Below are 13,250 nucleotides of genomic sequence, written 5' to 3' on the forward strand. Positions count from 1 at the left end.
GCCAACGTTGAGTCAACTTCAAAGGGGCAGTCGAGTGTATAGGGCGTCAGCTTGGACAGCTATCCAAGCTGACGCCCTATACACTCGACTGCCCCTTTGAAGTTGACTCAACGTTGGCTAATATATGCTAATAACTAGTTAACATTAGCTAGTTATCATTGACAGTTACTAGCTAATTTACTGTGGCATAAATTACAGGGTTGTGCGCTTTCAGGTGCCTCTTGAGGTTTGTTGTGTTCTTCCCACCTATTTTTCTCTCCCATTATTGTGTTGCATTGTGTTTTATTTTCTGTCAAGTTATATGAGTGTCCAGATATCTATTCTTCTTTTTCTTCCAGTACCGAGTGCTCGTCAACAAAATTAACACTGGTTAACAAAACAGATGGACAGCTTTGGTTTGGTTAACCAAATAGGTAATTAATATTTAAAAATAACATTTGGTGAATAAGTCAGAAGTGTTTGTGGATGCCATTGTTGTGTGGCATAAAACGGAAAATAACAACCGTGTAATCATACGACCGACCTGCTTGCCCAACTAAATCAGAAACAAAACACAAACTGAGAAACCACCCACAACTAACACCAAAGTAAGTAGGCGCCACGAGAAAGGAGAGAAGGAGATTTAACATCAAAACGTGACCATGCAGGTGCTCTAAGATTTGCCTCTTCTAAGACTTTCCCCCTAACCTCACCCACCACCCAGCTCAAGTCAAAACCACAATGACAGCAGCTTCTTCTGGCAAAACCTTAAACACTAAATAATGGCTCAACGAAAATGCAGGGGTGGGGATTCTGGGGAATTTTTGCCCCCTTTTTTGCCATGTTCATTTACACACTCATATGACACTAGGTTAGCATGAAGTTTTTGTGAGACAGGGAACACTGCATATTCATTTATAAATGGTTGAACCAATATATCATCTTGTCTTTGTGTTCATACTGTATCTGTGAATGGGTGTGTCATTGAAATGGTGTGTGTACAGTATATGTGTCAATGTGTCATTGGTAATGATTAGTATGCCCCTTGCTACCCACATGTATAATTATTAACTAAAATACTATTGCTTAATTACTAATTGGTAATTATTCCTTTCTTCCTATTCCTATTTTGACAGTTGCTGAATAATTGAAACCATGGATGATCAACATACTCTACAAAATGGGGTGGCAAAAGAAGTTCAGTACTCTCTTGGCAATCAACTGCAAATTAGTGACGAGCTCAAAGATAAACTGTATCCATATCAGGTTGAGGGTTTAGAGTTCTTCCATGACGCAATCAGAGAGGGTAGAAAAGGCGTTATTTTAGCAGATGAAATGGGCCTGGGAAAATCTGTTCAAGTCATCTCATTTCTGGCCTGCATGAGCAAAAAGCAAAAAATTCCAAGCACACTGTTGATAGTGCCTGCAAATCTATTAGATGATTGGGTCACCAAGATACATGAATGGACCCCTTGGATGACATGCCTGAAATATCATCAGTCAGAGCACCATCAAGCCGAAAACCTGAGGAAAGTGAAAAGAAAAGGAGGGATACTCGTTACCACATACGAGACATTTGTCAAACGTAAAGAAGACCTGTCATCTTTGCATTCTAATCCCTATGTCTGGGATTTTGTAGTATTTGATGAAGCACACAGGCTCAAGAATGAAACGACGCAGAGGTACAAAGCTGCTTTTTCACTCCAGGCCCATTTTTGGATTCTTCTGACTGGCACTCCCGTCCACAACGGTCTAAAGGAACTCTGGAACCTGTTGTCTCTTATCTCTGAGACATGCCTGGTGGGAACATACCAAACATTCAAGAAGAACTTTGAGAAACCAATAACTCGAGGGAGGGAGGCTGATGCAGGGGCCGATGAAAGGGCCTTGGCTCAGGAACTGATGGAATGTCTCAAAGAGAAAATAAAAGTAGTTTGGCTGAGGCGCACCAAAGCCCAGTTGCCCAAGCTGCCGGACATACGCGAGTTTGTGCTCTGGACCAAGCTTAGCCCTGAACAGGAAGTGGTTTACCGTCACCAAATATCACATGATGCACATGATCTTTTGCTTTTACACAATTTGCGGAAGATTTGTTGTCAGTCCAGAAAGTTTGACGGAAGTGCTTTGAATTCCCTTGAATCTGAAGTTGCGCACTCTGGAAAACTTGCGATATTGATCCCTTTGTTGAAGACACTTTCTTCGGAAGGACACAAGATTCTGGTGTTCTTTCAGTATGTCGAAACCCTCAACACCGTCAGGGACATTCTAATGCAAACAGACTGGGGACAGAGAACTGTTTTGTTTATAGATGGGACTGTTGTACTCAGACAACGAATGACATCGCTTAAGTCATTCCAGAATGGACACCAAAGCATCCTTTTGCTCACAGTCCAGGTTGGGGCTGAGGGCCTAACCCTCACAGCCGCTGATCGTGTCATTATCACAGAACCTTCCTGGAACCAATCAGCAGATGCACAGGCAGTGGCTCGAGTACACAGAATTGGACAGAGGAAAAGGGTGGAAGTATATCGTTTGATCACTTGTGGGACGGTTGAAGAGAAAATATATCGGAGGCAGCTATTCAAAGGCTCACTGGTTCGGCAGGTGGTAGGGGATGACCAGAATCCCTTGAGGCACTTCACCCGTTCAGAGCTAATGGAGCTTTATAGCCTGGGAGAGACTCAGTACTCTGCCACCCAGCTACAGCTGGAGCATCAATTCTCCAAAAGTATCAGCGCTGAGGAGATCCTTGGGAGGCAGTTAGGAGAACAGGTCTCTGGCAGCCTATGTGGAATTTCTGATCATGGGCAGCTTCTTAAAGCCAGTCAAGGTGAGGACCTAGAGGCAGAAATGGAAAAGTTGCACATTGCTGATGAAGTTCAGAAAAGTAAGGGGGAGATTGAAGGTGAGGCCCACCTCAAATGTCAAGTAACATCTCTTGATATACCTACACATGATAAGAAGCCACAGAAATCACTGGGCTTACATCGAAAATGGAAAGAGAATGATAACCAGAACAAACAAAAAGAGAAATCAAGAAAATCTGTCATCAAACCAGTTTCCTCTAAACAGCACAAGCAGAAGACTCCAGGGTTGCCTAGGAAATATAAATGCTTTTCCTCTCCATTCTCTGGTTCAGTTCTGAGAAAGAAACGCACTCTACGGCCACTTTGGCATTACTCGCACCAAGACTCTCTCCTCTTTTCGCAGGAGGGAGAAGGCTATGTGAAGGATGGTGATGCCCAGATTACAAAACCACTGCATACAAGTACAGGTGTTAGTAATGAGAAGAGTGCAACGAGCAGTTCTACCTCAAGCAGAGTTCAATACACTTCAGATGACCTGTTGCCAGAAACAGAAAGAGGTGACACTTCACTGAAAAACTCTGGAACAGCCAGCAATAGTATAGAGGCTAGTTTATCCAACAGCACTCCACACAACTTTATACTGAGCTCCACTAATGAATTGAGTAAAGCGTCCAGTTCAGATTGCCTCACAGATGATGAATGTGATGACGGTGCACTTACATCCCCTGAGGAGAGAAGTCCTATAAACTACAGTGAGATGCGGATGTGTGACACTGGAACCATCTCTGGAAATGCAAGTGGTTTCCATTCCTTAAGCCCCAAGGCTGTGTCTGTAACTGATGTCAGTTTACGTTCAGAAGGTGAATCACATCATCCAAGACAACAGCTGAGTTTCGCCCTGACTCCTCCATTAGCTTTAACTCCGGTAAAAAATCATGACTTTCTTGCAAACATTCAGTCACCAAGACAAGTGGATGATCCTTGCCAGACTCTTAAGCCATCCTCACCAAATCTACCAGCCATTTCATTACTGTGTGATTACTCACTAACTCCTGGATCCATGTCTGTGCCCAGTACACCACACATGGAGCAAACACCACAGGTTTCAGGTGCATACCCTACCAGTGGTCCTAAAGATGCCCCAACAGGGACGGGTGAAGGTGACAGCTACACTTCATCCAGAGATCCCCACAATCCAGATGACACGTTTCCAGAATGGACTGTCAGAGATGTATTGGAAAACTCTGGCAAAGCCCACAACCATGCAGAGGCTAGTTTATCAGACAACAGCACTCCAAACAGTCTTAAAATGGACTCTGCTAATGAGGGCAGTCAAGGTCATCTGCCTGACAAAGATGATGAGACCAACTCGGATTTCCTCATAGATTATAACTCATCCAGAGATCCACACAATGCAGATGTTGTACTTCCAGAAACTACTTTCACAGATGGCGATGTGTATGAAAACTCTACAACATCCAACAACAGTGCAGAGTCTAGTTTCTCAGGCAACAATACTCAGCACAATCGTACATGGCATTCCAGGGATAAAGGCAGTGAAGTAGATCTTGATGACACAGATGAAGTGGACAGTTCAGATTGCCTCACAGATAATGAATGTGCACTAGCGTCCCCTGAGGAGAGAAGTCCTTTAAACTACAGTGAGATGCGGATGTGTGACACTGGAACCATCTCTGGAAATGCAAGTGGTTTCCATTCCTTAAGCCCCAAGGCTGTGTCTGTAACTGATGTCCGTTTACGTTCAGAAGGTGATTCACAGCATCCAAGACAACAGCTGAGTTTCGCCCTGACTTCTCCATTAGCTTTAACTCCGGTAAAAAATCATGACTTTCTTGCAAACATTCAGTCACCAAGACAAGTGGATGATCCTTGCCAGACTCTTAAGCCATCCTCACCAAATCTACCAGCCATTTCATTACTGTGTGATTACTCACTAACTCCTGGATCCATGTCTGTGCCCAGTACACCACACATGGAGCAAACACCACAGGTTTCAGGTGCATACCCTACCAGTGGTCCTAAAGATGCCCCAACAGGGACGGGTGAAAGTGACAGCTACACTTCATCCAGAGAGCCACACAATCCAGATGACACGTTTCCAGAATGGACTGTCAGAGATGTATTGGAAAACTCTGGCACAGCTCACAACCATGCAGAGGCTAGTTTATCTGACAACAGCACTCCAAACAGTCTTAAAATAGACTCTGCTAATGAGGGCAGTCAAGGTCATCTGCCTGACAAAGATGATGAGACCAACTCTGATTTCCTCATAGATTATAACTCATCCAGAGATCCACACAATGCAGATGTTGTACTTCCAGAAACTACTTTCACAGATGGCGATGTGTGTGAAAACTCTGCAACATCCAACAACAGGGCAGAGTCTACTTTTTCACACAACAATACCCAACACGATCGTACATGGCATTCCAGGGATGAAGGCAGTGAAGTAGATCTTGATGACACAGATGAAGTGGACAGTTCAGATTGCCTCACAGATAATGAATGTGCACTAGCGTCCCCTGAGGAGAGAAGTCCTTTAAACTACAGTGAGATGCGGATGTGTGACACTGGAACCATCTCTGGAAATGCAAGTGGTTTCCATTCCTTAAGCCCCAAGGCTGTGTCTGTAGTTGATGTCCGTTTATTTTCAGAAGGTGAATCACAGCATCCAAGACAACAGCTGAGTTTCGCCCTGACTCCTCCATTAGCTTTAACTCCGGTAAAAAATCATGACTTTCTTGCAGACATTCAGTCACCAAGACAAGTGGACGATCCTTGCCAGACCCTTAAGCCATCCTCACCAAATCTACCAGCCATTCCACTACTGTGTGATTACTCACTAACTCCTGGATCCATGTCTGTGCCCAGTACACCACACATGGAGCAAACACCACAGGTTTCAGGTGCATACCCTACCAGTGGTCCTAAAGATGCCCTAACAGGGTCGGGTGAAAGTGACAGCTACACTTCATCTAGAGATCCACACAATCCAGATGACACGCTTCCAGAATGGACTGTCAGAGATGTATTGGAAAACTCTGGCAAAGCCCACAACCATGCAGAGGCTAGTTTTTCAGACAACAATACTCAACACAATCGTACATGGCATTCCAGGGATGAAGGCAGTGAAGTAGATCTTGATGACACAGATGAAGTGGACAGTTCAGATTGCCTCACAGATAATGAATGTGCACTAGCGTCCCCTGAGGAGAGAAGTCCTTTAAACTACAGTGAGATGCGGATGTGTGACACTGGAACCATCTCTGGAAATGCAAGTGGTTTCCATTCCTTAAGCCCCAAGGCTGTGTCTGTAGTTGATGTCCGTTTACGTTCAGAAGGTGAATCACAGCATCCAAGACAACAGCTGAGTTTCGCCCTGACTCCTCCATTAGCTTTAACTCCGGTAAAAAATCATGACTTTCTTGCAGACATTCAGTCACCAAGACAAGTGGACGATCCTTGCCAGACCCTTAAGCCATCCTCACCAAATCTACCAGCCATTTCATTACTGTGTGATTACTCACTAACTCCTGGATCCATGTCTGTGCCCAGTACACCACACATGGAGCAAACACCACAGGTTTCAGGTGCATACCCTACCAGTGGTCCTAAAGATGCCCTAACAGGGTCGGGTGAAAGTGACAGCTACACTTCATCTAGAGATCCACACAATCCAGATGACACGCTTCCAGAATGGACTGTCAGAGATGTATTGGAAAACTCTGGCAAAGCCCACAACCATGCAGAGGCTAGTTTTTCAGACAACAATACTCAACACAATCGTACATGGCATTCCAGGGATGAAGGCAGTGAAGTAGATCTTGATGACACAGATGAAGTGGACAGTTCAGATTGCCTCACAGATAATGAATGTGCACTAGCGTCCCCTGAGGAGAGAAGTCCTTTAAACTACAGTGAGATGCGGATGTGTGACACTGGAACCATCTCTGGAAATGCAAGTGGTTTCCATTCCTTAAGCCCCAAGGCTGTGTCTGTAACTGATGTCCGTTTACGTTCAGAAGGTGAATCACAGCATCCAAGACTACAGCTGAGTTTCGCCCTGACTTCTCCATTAGCTTTAACTCCGGTAAAAAATCATGACTTTCTTGCAAACATTCAGTCACCAAGACAAGTGGATGATCCTTGCCAGACTCTTAAGCCATCCTCACCAAATCTACCAGCCATTTCATTACTGTGTGATTACTCACTAACTCCTGGATCCATGTCTGTGCCCAGTACACCACACATGGAGCAAACACCACAGGTTTCAGGTGCATACCCTACCAGTGGTCCTAAAGATGCCCCAACAGGGACGGGTGAAAGTGACAGCTACACTTCATCCAGAGAGCCACACAATCCAGATGACACGTTTCCAGAATGGACTGTCAGAGATGTATTGGAAAACACAGCTCACAACCATGCAGAGGCTAGTTTATCTGACAACAGCACTCCAAACAGTCTTAAAATGGACTCTGCTAATGAGGGCAGTCAAGGTCATCTGCCTGACAAAGATGATGAGACCAACTCTGATTTCCTCATAGATTATAACTCATTCAGAGATCCACACAATGCAGATGTTGTACTTCCAGAAACTACTTTCACAGATGGCGATGTGTGTGAAAACTCTGCAACATCCAACAACAGGGCAGAGTCTACTTTTTCACACAACAATACCCAACACGATCGTACATGGCATTCCAGGGATAAAGGCAGTGAAGTAGATCTTGATGACACAGATGAAGTGGACAGTTCAGATTGCCTCACAGATAATGAATGTGCACTAGCGTCCCCTGAGGAGAGAAGTCCTTTAAACTACAGTGAGATGCGGATGTGTGACACTGGAACCATCTCTGGAAATGCAAGTGGTTTCCATTCCTTAAGCCCCAAGGCTGTGTCTGTAACTGATGCCCGTTTACTTTCAGAAGGTGAATCACAGCATCCAAGACAACAGCTGAGTTTTGCCCTGACTCCTCCATTAGCTTCAACTCCGGTAAAAAATCATGACATTCTTGCAAACATTCGGTCACCAAGACAAGTGGACAATCCTTGCCAGACCCTTAAGCCATCCTCACCAAATCTACCAGCCATTCCACTACTGTGTGATTACTCACTAACTCCTGGATCCATGTCTGTGCCCAGTACACCACACATGGAGCAAACACCACAGGTTTCAGGTGTATGTCCTACCAGTGGTCCTAAAGATGCCCCAACAGGGAAGAGTGAAAGTAACAGCTACACTTCATCCAGAGATACACACAATCCAGATGGCATGCTTCCAGAATGGACTGTCAGAGATATATTGGAAAACTCTGGCACAGCCCACAACCATGCAGAGGCTAGTTTATCAGACAACAATACTCCAAACAGTCTTAAAATGGACTCTGCTAATGAGGGCAGTCAAGGTCATCTGCCAGAGACAGACGATGAGACCAACTCTGATTTCCTCACAGATTATAACTCCTCCAGAGATCCACACAATGCAGATGTTGTACTTCCAGAAACTACTTTCACAGATGGCGATGTGTGTGAAAACTCTGCAACATCCAACAACAGGGCAGAGTCTGGTTTTTCAAACAACAATACCCAACACAATCGTACATGGCATTCCAGGGATAAAGGCAGTGAAGTAGATCTTGATGACACAGATGAAGTGGACAGTTCAGATTCCCTCACAGATAATGAATGTGCACTAGCGTCCCCTGAGGAGAGAAGTCCTATAAACTACAGTGAGACGCAGATGTGTGACACTGGAACCATCTCTGTAAATGCAAGTGGCTTCCATTCCTTAAGCCCCAAGGCTGTGTCTGTAGTTGATGTCCGTTTACTTTCAGAAGGTGAATCACAGCATCCAAGACGACAGCTGAGTTTCGCCCTGACTCCTCCATTAGCTTTAACTCCGGTAAAAAATCATGACTTTCTTGCAAACATTCAGTCACCAAGACAAGTGGATGATCCTTGCCAGACTCTTAAGCCATCCTCACCAAATCTACCAGCCATTCCACTACTGTGTGATTACTCACTAACTCCTGGATCCATGTCTGTGCCCAGTACACCACACATGGAGCAAACACCACAGGTTTCAGGTGCATACCCTACCAGTGGTCCTAAAGATGCCCTAACAGGGTCGGGTGAAAGTGACAGCTACACTTCATCTAGAGATCCACTCAATCCAGATGACACGCTTCCAGAATGGACTGTCAGAGATGTATTGGAAAACTCTGGCACAGCTCACAACCATGCAGAGGCTAGTTTATCAGACAACAACACTCCAAACAGTCTTAAAATGGACTCTGCTAATGAGGGCAGTCATGGTCATCTGCCTGACAAAGATGATGAGACCAACTCTGATTTCCTCACAGATTATAACTCATCCAGAGATCCACACAATGCAGATGTTGTACTTCCAGAAACTACTTTCACAGATGGCGATGTGTGTGAAAACTCTGCAACATCCAACAACAGGGCAGAGTCTGGTTTTTCAAACAACAATACCCAACACAATCGTACATGGCATTCCAGGGATAAAGGCAATAAAGTAGATCTTGATGACACAGATGAAGTGAACAGTTCAGATTCCCTCACAGATGATGAAAGTGATGACAGATGCACTTTAGATAATATGCTTTCAGAATATACTGTCAGAAATAGCAATGTTCCAGAAAACTCTGGAACAGGCAACAGTAGTTTAGAGGCTAGTTTATCCAACAACAGCATTCCACACAACTTTATACTGAGCTCCACTGATGAATTGAGTAAAGCGTCCAGTTCAGATTGCCTCACAGATGATGAATGTGCTCTAGTGTCCCCTATGAAGAGAAGTCCTATAAACAACAGTGAGACGCAGATGTGTGACACAGGAACCATCTCTGGAAATGCAAGTGGCTTCCATTCCTTAAGCCCCAAGGCTGTGTCTGTTACTGATGTCCGTTTATTTTCAGAAGGTGAATCACAGCATCCAAGACAACAGCTGAGTTTCGCCCTGACTCCTCCATTAGCTTTAACTCCGGTAAAAAATCATGACTTTCTTGCAAACATTCAGTCACCAAGACAAGTGGACGATCCTTGCCAGACCCTTAAGCTATCCTCACCAAATCTACCACCCTTTCCCTTGCTGTGTGTCTCACTAACTCCTGGATCCATGTCTGTGCCCAGTACACCACACATGGAGCAAACACCACAGGTTTCAGGTGCATATCATAATCCCAAGGAAATCGTGGATGGATCCACAGTTGGATGTCCAAATTTACCGTATGTGCAATCCATCACATCAACATGGAGCCTGAAAGAAAAAAGTTTGTCAGAGGAAGACACATGTTTCTCCTCTACTTTACTTAAGAAGCAAGTAGCAATGGAAGGAAGAAGTACTAGTAGACAATCATCTTTAATGACTGACAAAAAGACTTACAGCATTACTGGAAGCCACACCTATGAGGAAAGCAATGTTTCAAACAGTCAATCTGGTCTTAAATATAATTCTGCATCAAGTGACACTGCATACCTACAGGAAACATTTTGTGTGACCTCATATGAAAATGGCATCCAGAAATCCATTGCAGATGATGTCAGTGACATTGAGAACTGTGATCAAACCAACCAAAATGTACATTCTCAAGAGATCCGTGTAGTACCTGTGATTCAGTCACGTTCACCAATGACATCAAAAATACACCTTGATTGGTCAGTTTCTGTGCTATGTGAAAATTCCCTCACACCAGGATCGATTTCACCACACTTTCCCCCAGAGATTTCGACTGGTGGAAAGACAAAGTCCCTAATTATGAGCAGCGATGAGCTTACCAAGGGACTGACCAAAAGGAAAAAGAAGGGCACAAGTGGGCACAGAAGTCTATCATTTCAAAGGTACCTGCGCCCTGTGTCTTATCAAAAAAACATTGGATCATACATTGGATCATCTGCATCTACCAAGTCACCAAAGGCTTTGGAAATGGATGTTGCTGACAGTCATAAGTCAGATAATTACTGTTCAGTCAATGATACTGAAGGTGTTGTGAGGAGTCCATATGCAGTGCCCTATGGCCTTACCCAGCCTGTGCTAACACCACGGAGAGAGAGCTTCCGTTTGCTCCGACGGTTGAGAGACTTGTGAACTGTTTTTTTTGTTTTTTTGTTCAATGAATTTATTTTTTTTCTTTATTTTTTTATTATTTGGTGGTGGGTGAAGAGGTGTAATTGAGCGTGTATATGTGTTTGTGTGTGTGTGTGATTATGAATATGATAACCCAATGAGAAGGGAAAAGGGGGAAAGAGAGAGGGGAGACTAGAGAAGTGGGAGGGAGAAGGGGATGTACGTGGTTTATGCTACGGCTGAATTTGCAGAAAAGTTATAAAAGAATTTCAGATGTCTTTAAAGGCACATACATTGTTATTTTTCTTAGCGTCAATTTCTTCTCTTAATATGTATTCTGATAATAGATTGGACCAGTGTTTGAGATGACAGGATGTTTTGGATAACCAGTTCTGAAAGACTATTTTCTTAGCGATAGCTAGAGAGACGAGTACTGGGATTTTGTGTTGTGACAGGAGGGGGATTTCTGAAGTGTCTCCTAGGACGCAAACTTTCGGAGACATGGGGACTCTGCATTCCAGGATGGTGGATATTGTTTCAGTAACGGTGGTCCAAACACGTGAATGGGTTGGCAGTACCAGGTGGAGTGGAGATAGGAGTCTGTGTTCCCTGAAGTGCATTGTGGGCAGGTGTCAATGTCAATAAATCCCATTTTGTACATCTATGAATGGTCTTATATTGTATGAGTTGTAGGTTGGTGTTGATAGTCATTGCAAAGATGTTCCTGCAGATTTGTGTCCAGAAATTGGGGTCGGTAGATAATGTTGAATGAATTTCAAGTGCATCTATGGCTGACCTTTCTTCATTTATTAATTATTTCGACCACAGAGCCATGAAAGAATTAAATAATTGTGGAATGACACATTATAGAGCCATTGTGTAAAATTAATTAATGAATTGTTCAGTGGACAACCCGGAGAGAGGGGAAATACTGTATTGGGCGATGTGAGTGTTACGACCCCCTGCAGATTGTATAGTGGCCATGCATGGCCTGCAGGCAACAGACGATTGGACTGATTGGACTGATTGGACTGATTACTCTATGCTAGCATTTATATGCAATATATATTATTGCCACCACCGACATGTTTTTCTGTTCCTACTCTCCTTACCCCTGTAACAGTAACCCTATGAGCACAGTTTATACCCACTAAGCTGTTTTTGTATGTCTCATCTATATACCACCTGATGCCTGTATATATATTATGTACCATAAACCCACACTGTGCCCTAAGATATATCCCCTTCCTCCAGGCAGCCCAATCAAAGGGAATGCAAATAAAACGTATTTCTTGATGTAAACCTTGTCATGTCACACGTATCTTACAACATCTCCAATGTACTGTCAGCATATGTAGAACATTGTAACGATGATGATTAAACCTATGCTTGGCTACAGGCATGTATCAATGATTCTGATTGGAAAAGCAGACTTGCTGTTCAAATGTCACCTCTACAAAGACCTACATGAGACCGATTGGCAGACATGTCTGGTCTCTTTGGCTCAGCTATCTCCTATGCCAACATGTGCAACACGTTTCCAACATCTCACACATAGTAATGAAAATATAATTAATGCAGATAAATCTGAGGCCTTTAACTGCAAATCACACACTTTTCGATCAGACCCATACCATTGAAAATGCCCTAGCCTGCAGAACAAATGCACAGGATTTATTTACTGCAGCCAGACAAGAGATATTAGATCTGCGCCTGTGCAACTCACCCAGACATGCTTTAAGTGATCTTATTCAAATCTTATGAAGTGATCACTTATTAAGTGATCTTATTCAAATCTTATTAAGTGATCTTATTCAAATCTTGACACAGGGAGCTTGCATATGAAAAAATTAAAAACATTTACTACACAGAATTATTCACAACATTAATGATGCATACAGAGGATGAATATACAGGCTGTATTGGCTTCTTTACCTTTTCTTTAATCCACCCTCAACAAGTATGTCTAAATTCTACCACCATTCGCTCAATTGGCGTAGTGGTAAAGGATCAGGTACTCAAATGTGATCACATGTCTGGGTATATGACCGTGGGAGGGACTGAGACCTTGTTTTCCATGAAACCCTTTCAAGCAAATATACATACTTCACCATAACTCGTTAAAGGGTTAAATAGTGTTTAAATCATTATGGCTCGTTGTTCATTTTTGTTTGATGTAAACAAATTCTCTTGATCTTTGAATACAATATTTTTTGCTTACAGTTAAACACCACACTCATCTTCCCAAATATATATAATTCAAGTTGTAAACCCCATTGATTAATTTGTTAATGTCTTTAATCAGCCTCATCTACTAGGCCCTGACTCCAAATAGCAGCATCCCACTATAGTTC

The 13,250-nt window shown here is 43.4% G+C and overlaps 1 protein-coding gene across 1 annotated transcript; it reads left to right on the forward strand.

Annotated features, from left to right (window-relative positions):
- The first annotated feature begins 336 nt into the window (after window positions 1-336).
- LOC116223619 lies at window positions 337-12,309 on the forward strand. The gene is made up of 2 exons (XM_031580964.2): window positions 337-413; window positions 1,116-12,309. The coding sequence occupies exon 2, from the start codon at window positions 1,135-1,137 to the stop codon at window positions 10,915-10,917; it is 9,783 nt and encodes a 3,260-aa protein (XP_031436824.1). The 5' UTR covers window positions 337-413; window positions 1,116-1,134; the 3' UTR covers window positions 10,918-12,309.
- Window positions 12,310-13,250: the final 941 nt, after the last annotated feature.

Source organism: Clupea harengus, chromosome 14 (assembly GCF_900700415.2).
Source record: "Clupea harengus chromosome 14, Ch_v2.0.2, whole genome shotgun sequence".
Classification (NCBI taxonomy): Eukaryota; Metazoa; Chordata; class Actinopteri; order Clupeiformes; family Clupeidae; genus Clupea; species Clupea harengus.

Bases quoted from the DNA above. Each gene is read 5' to 3' on its own strand.
- LOC116223619 (XM_031580964.2), top strand. From the start codon at position 1,135: ATGGATGATCAACATACTCTACAAAATGGGGTGGCAAAAGAAGTTCAG.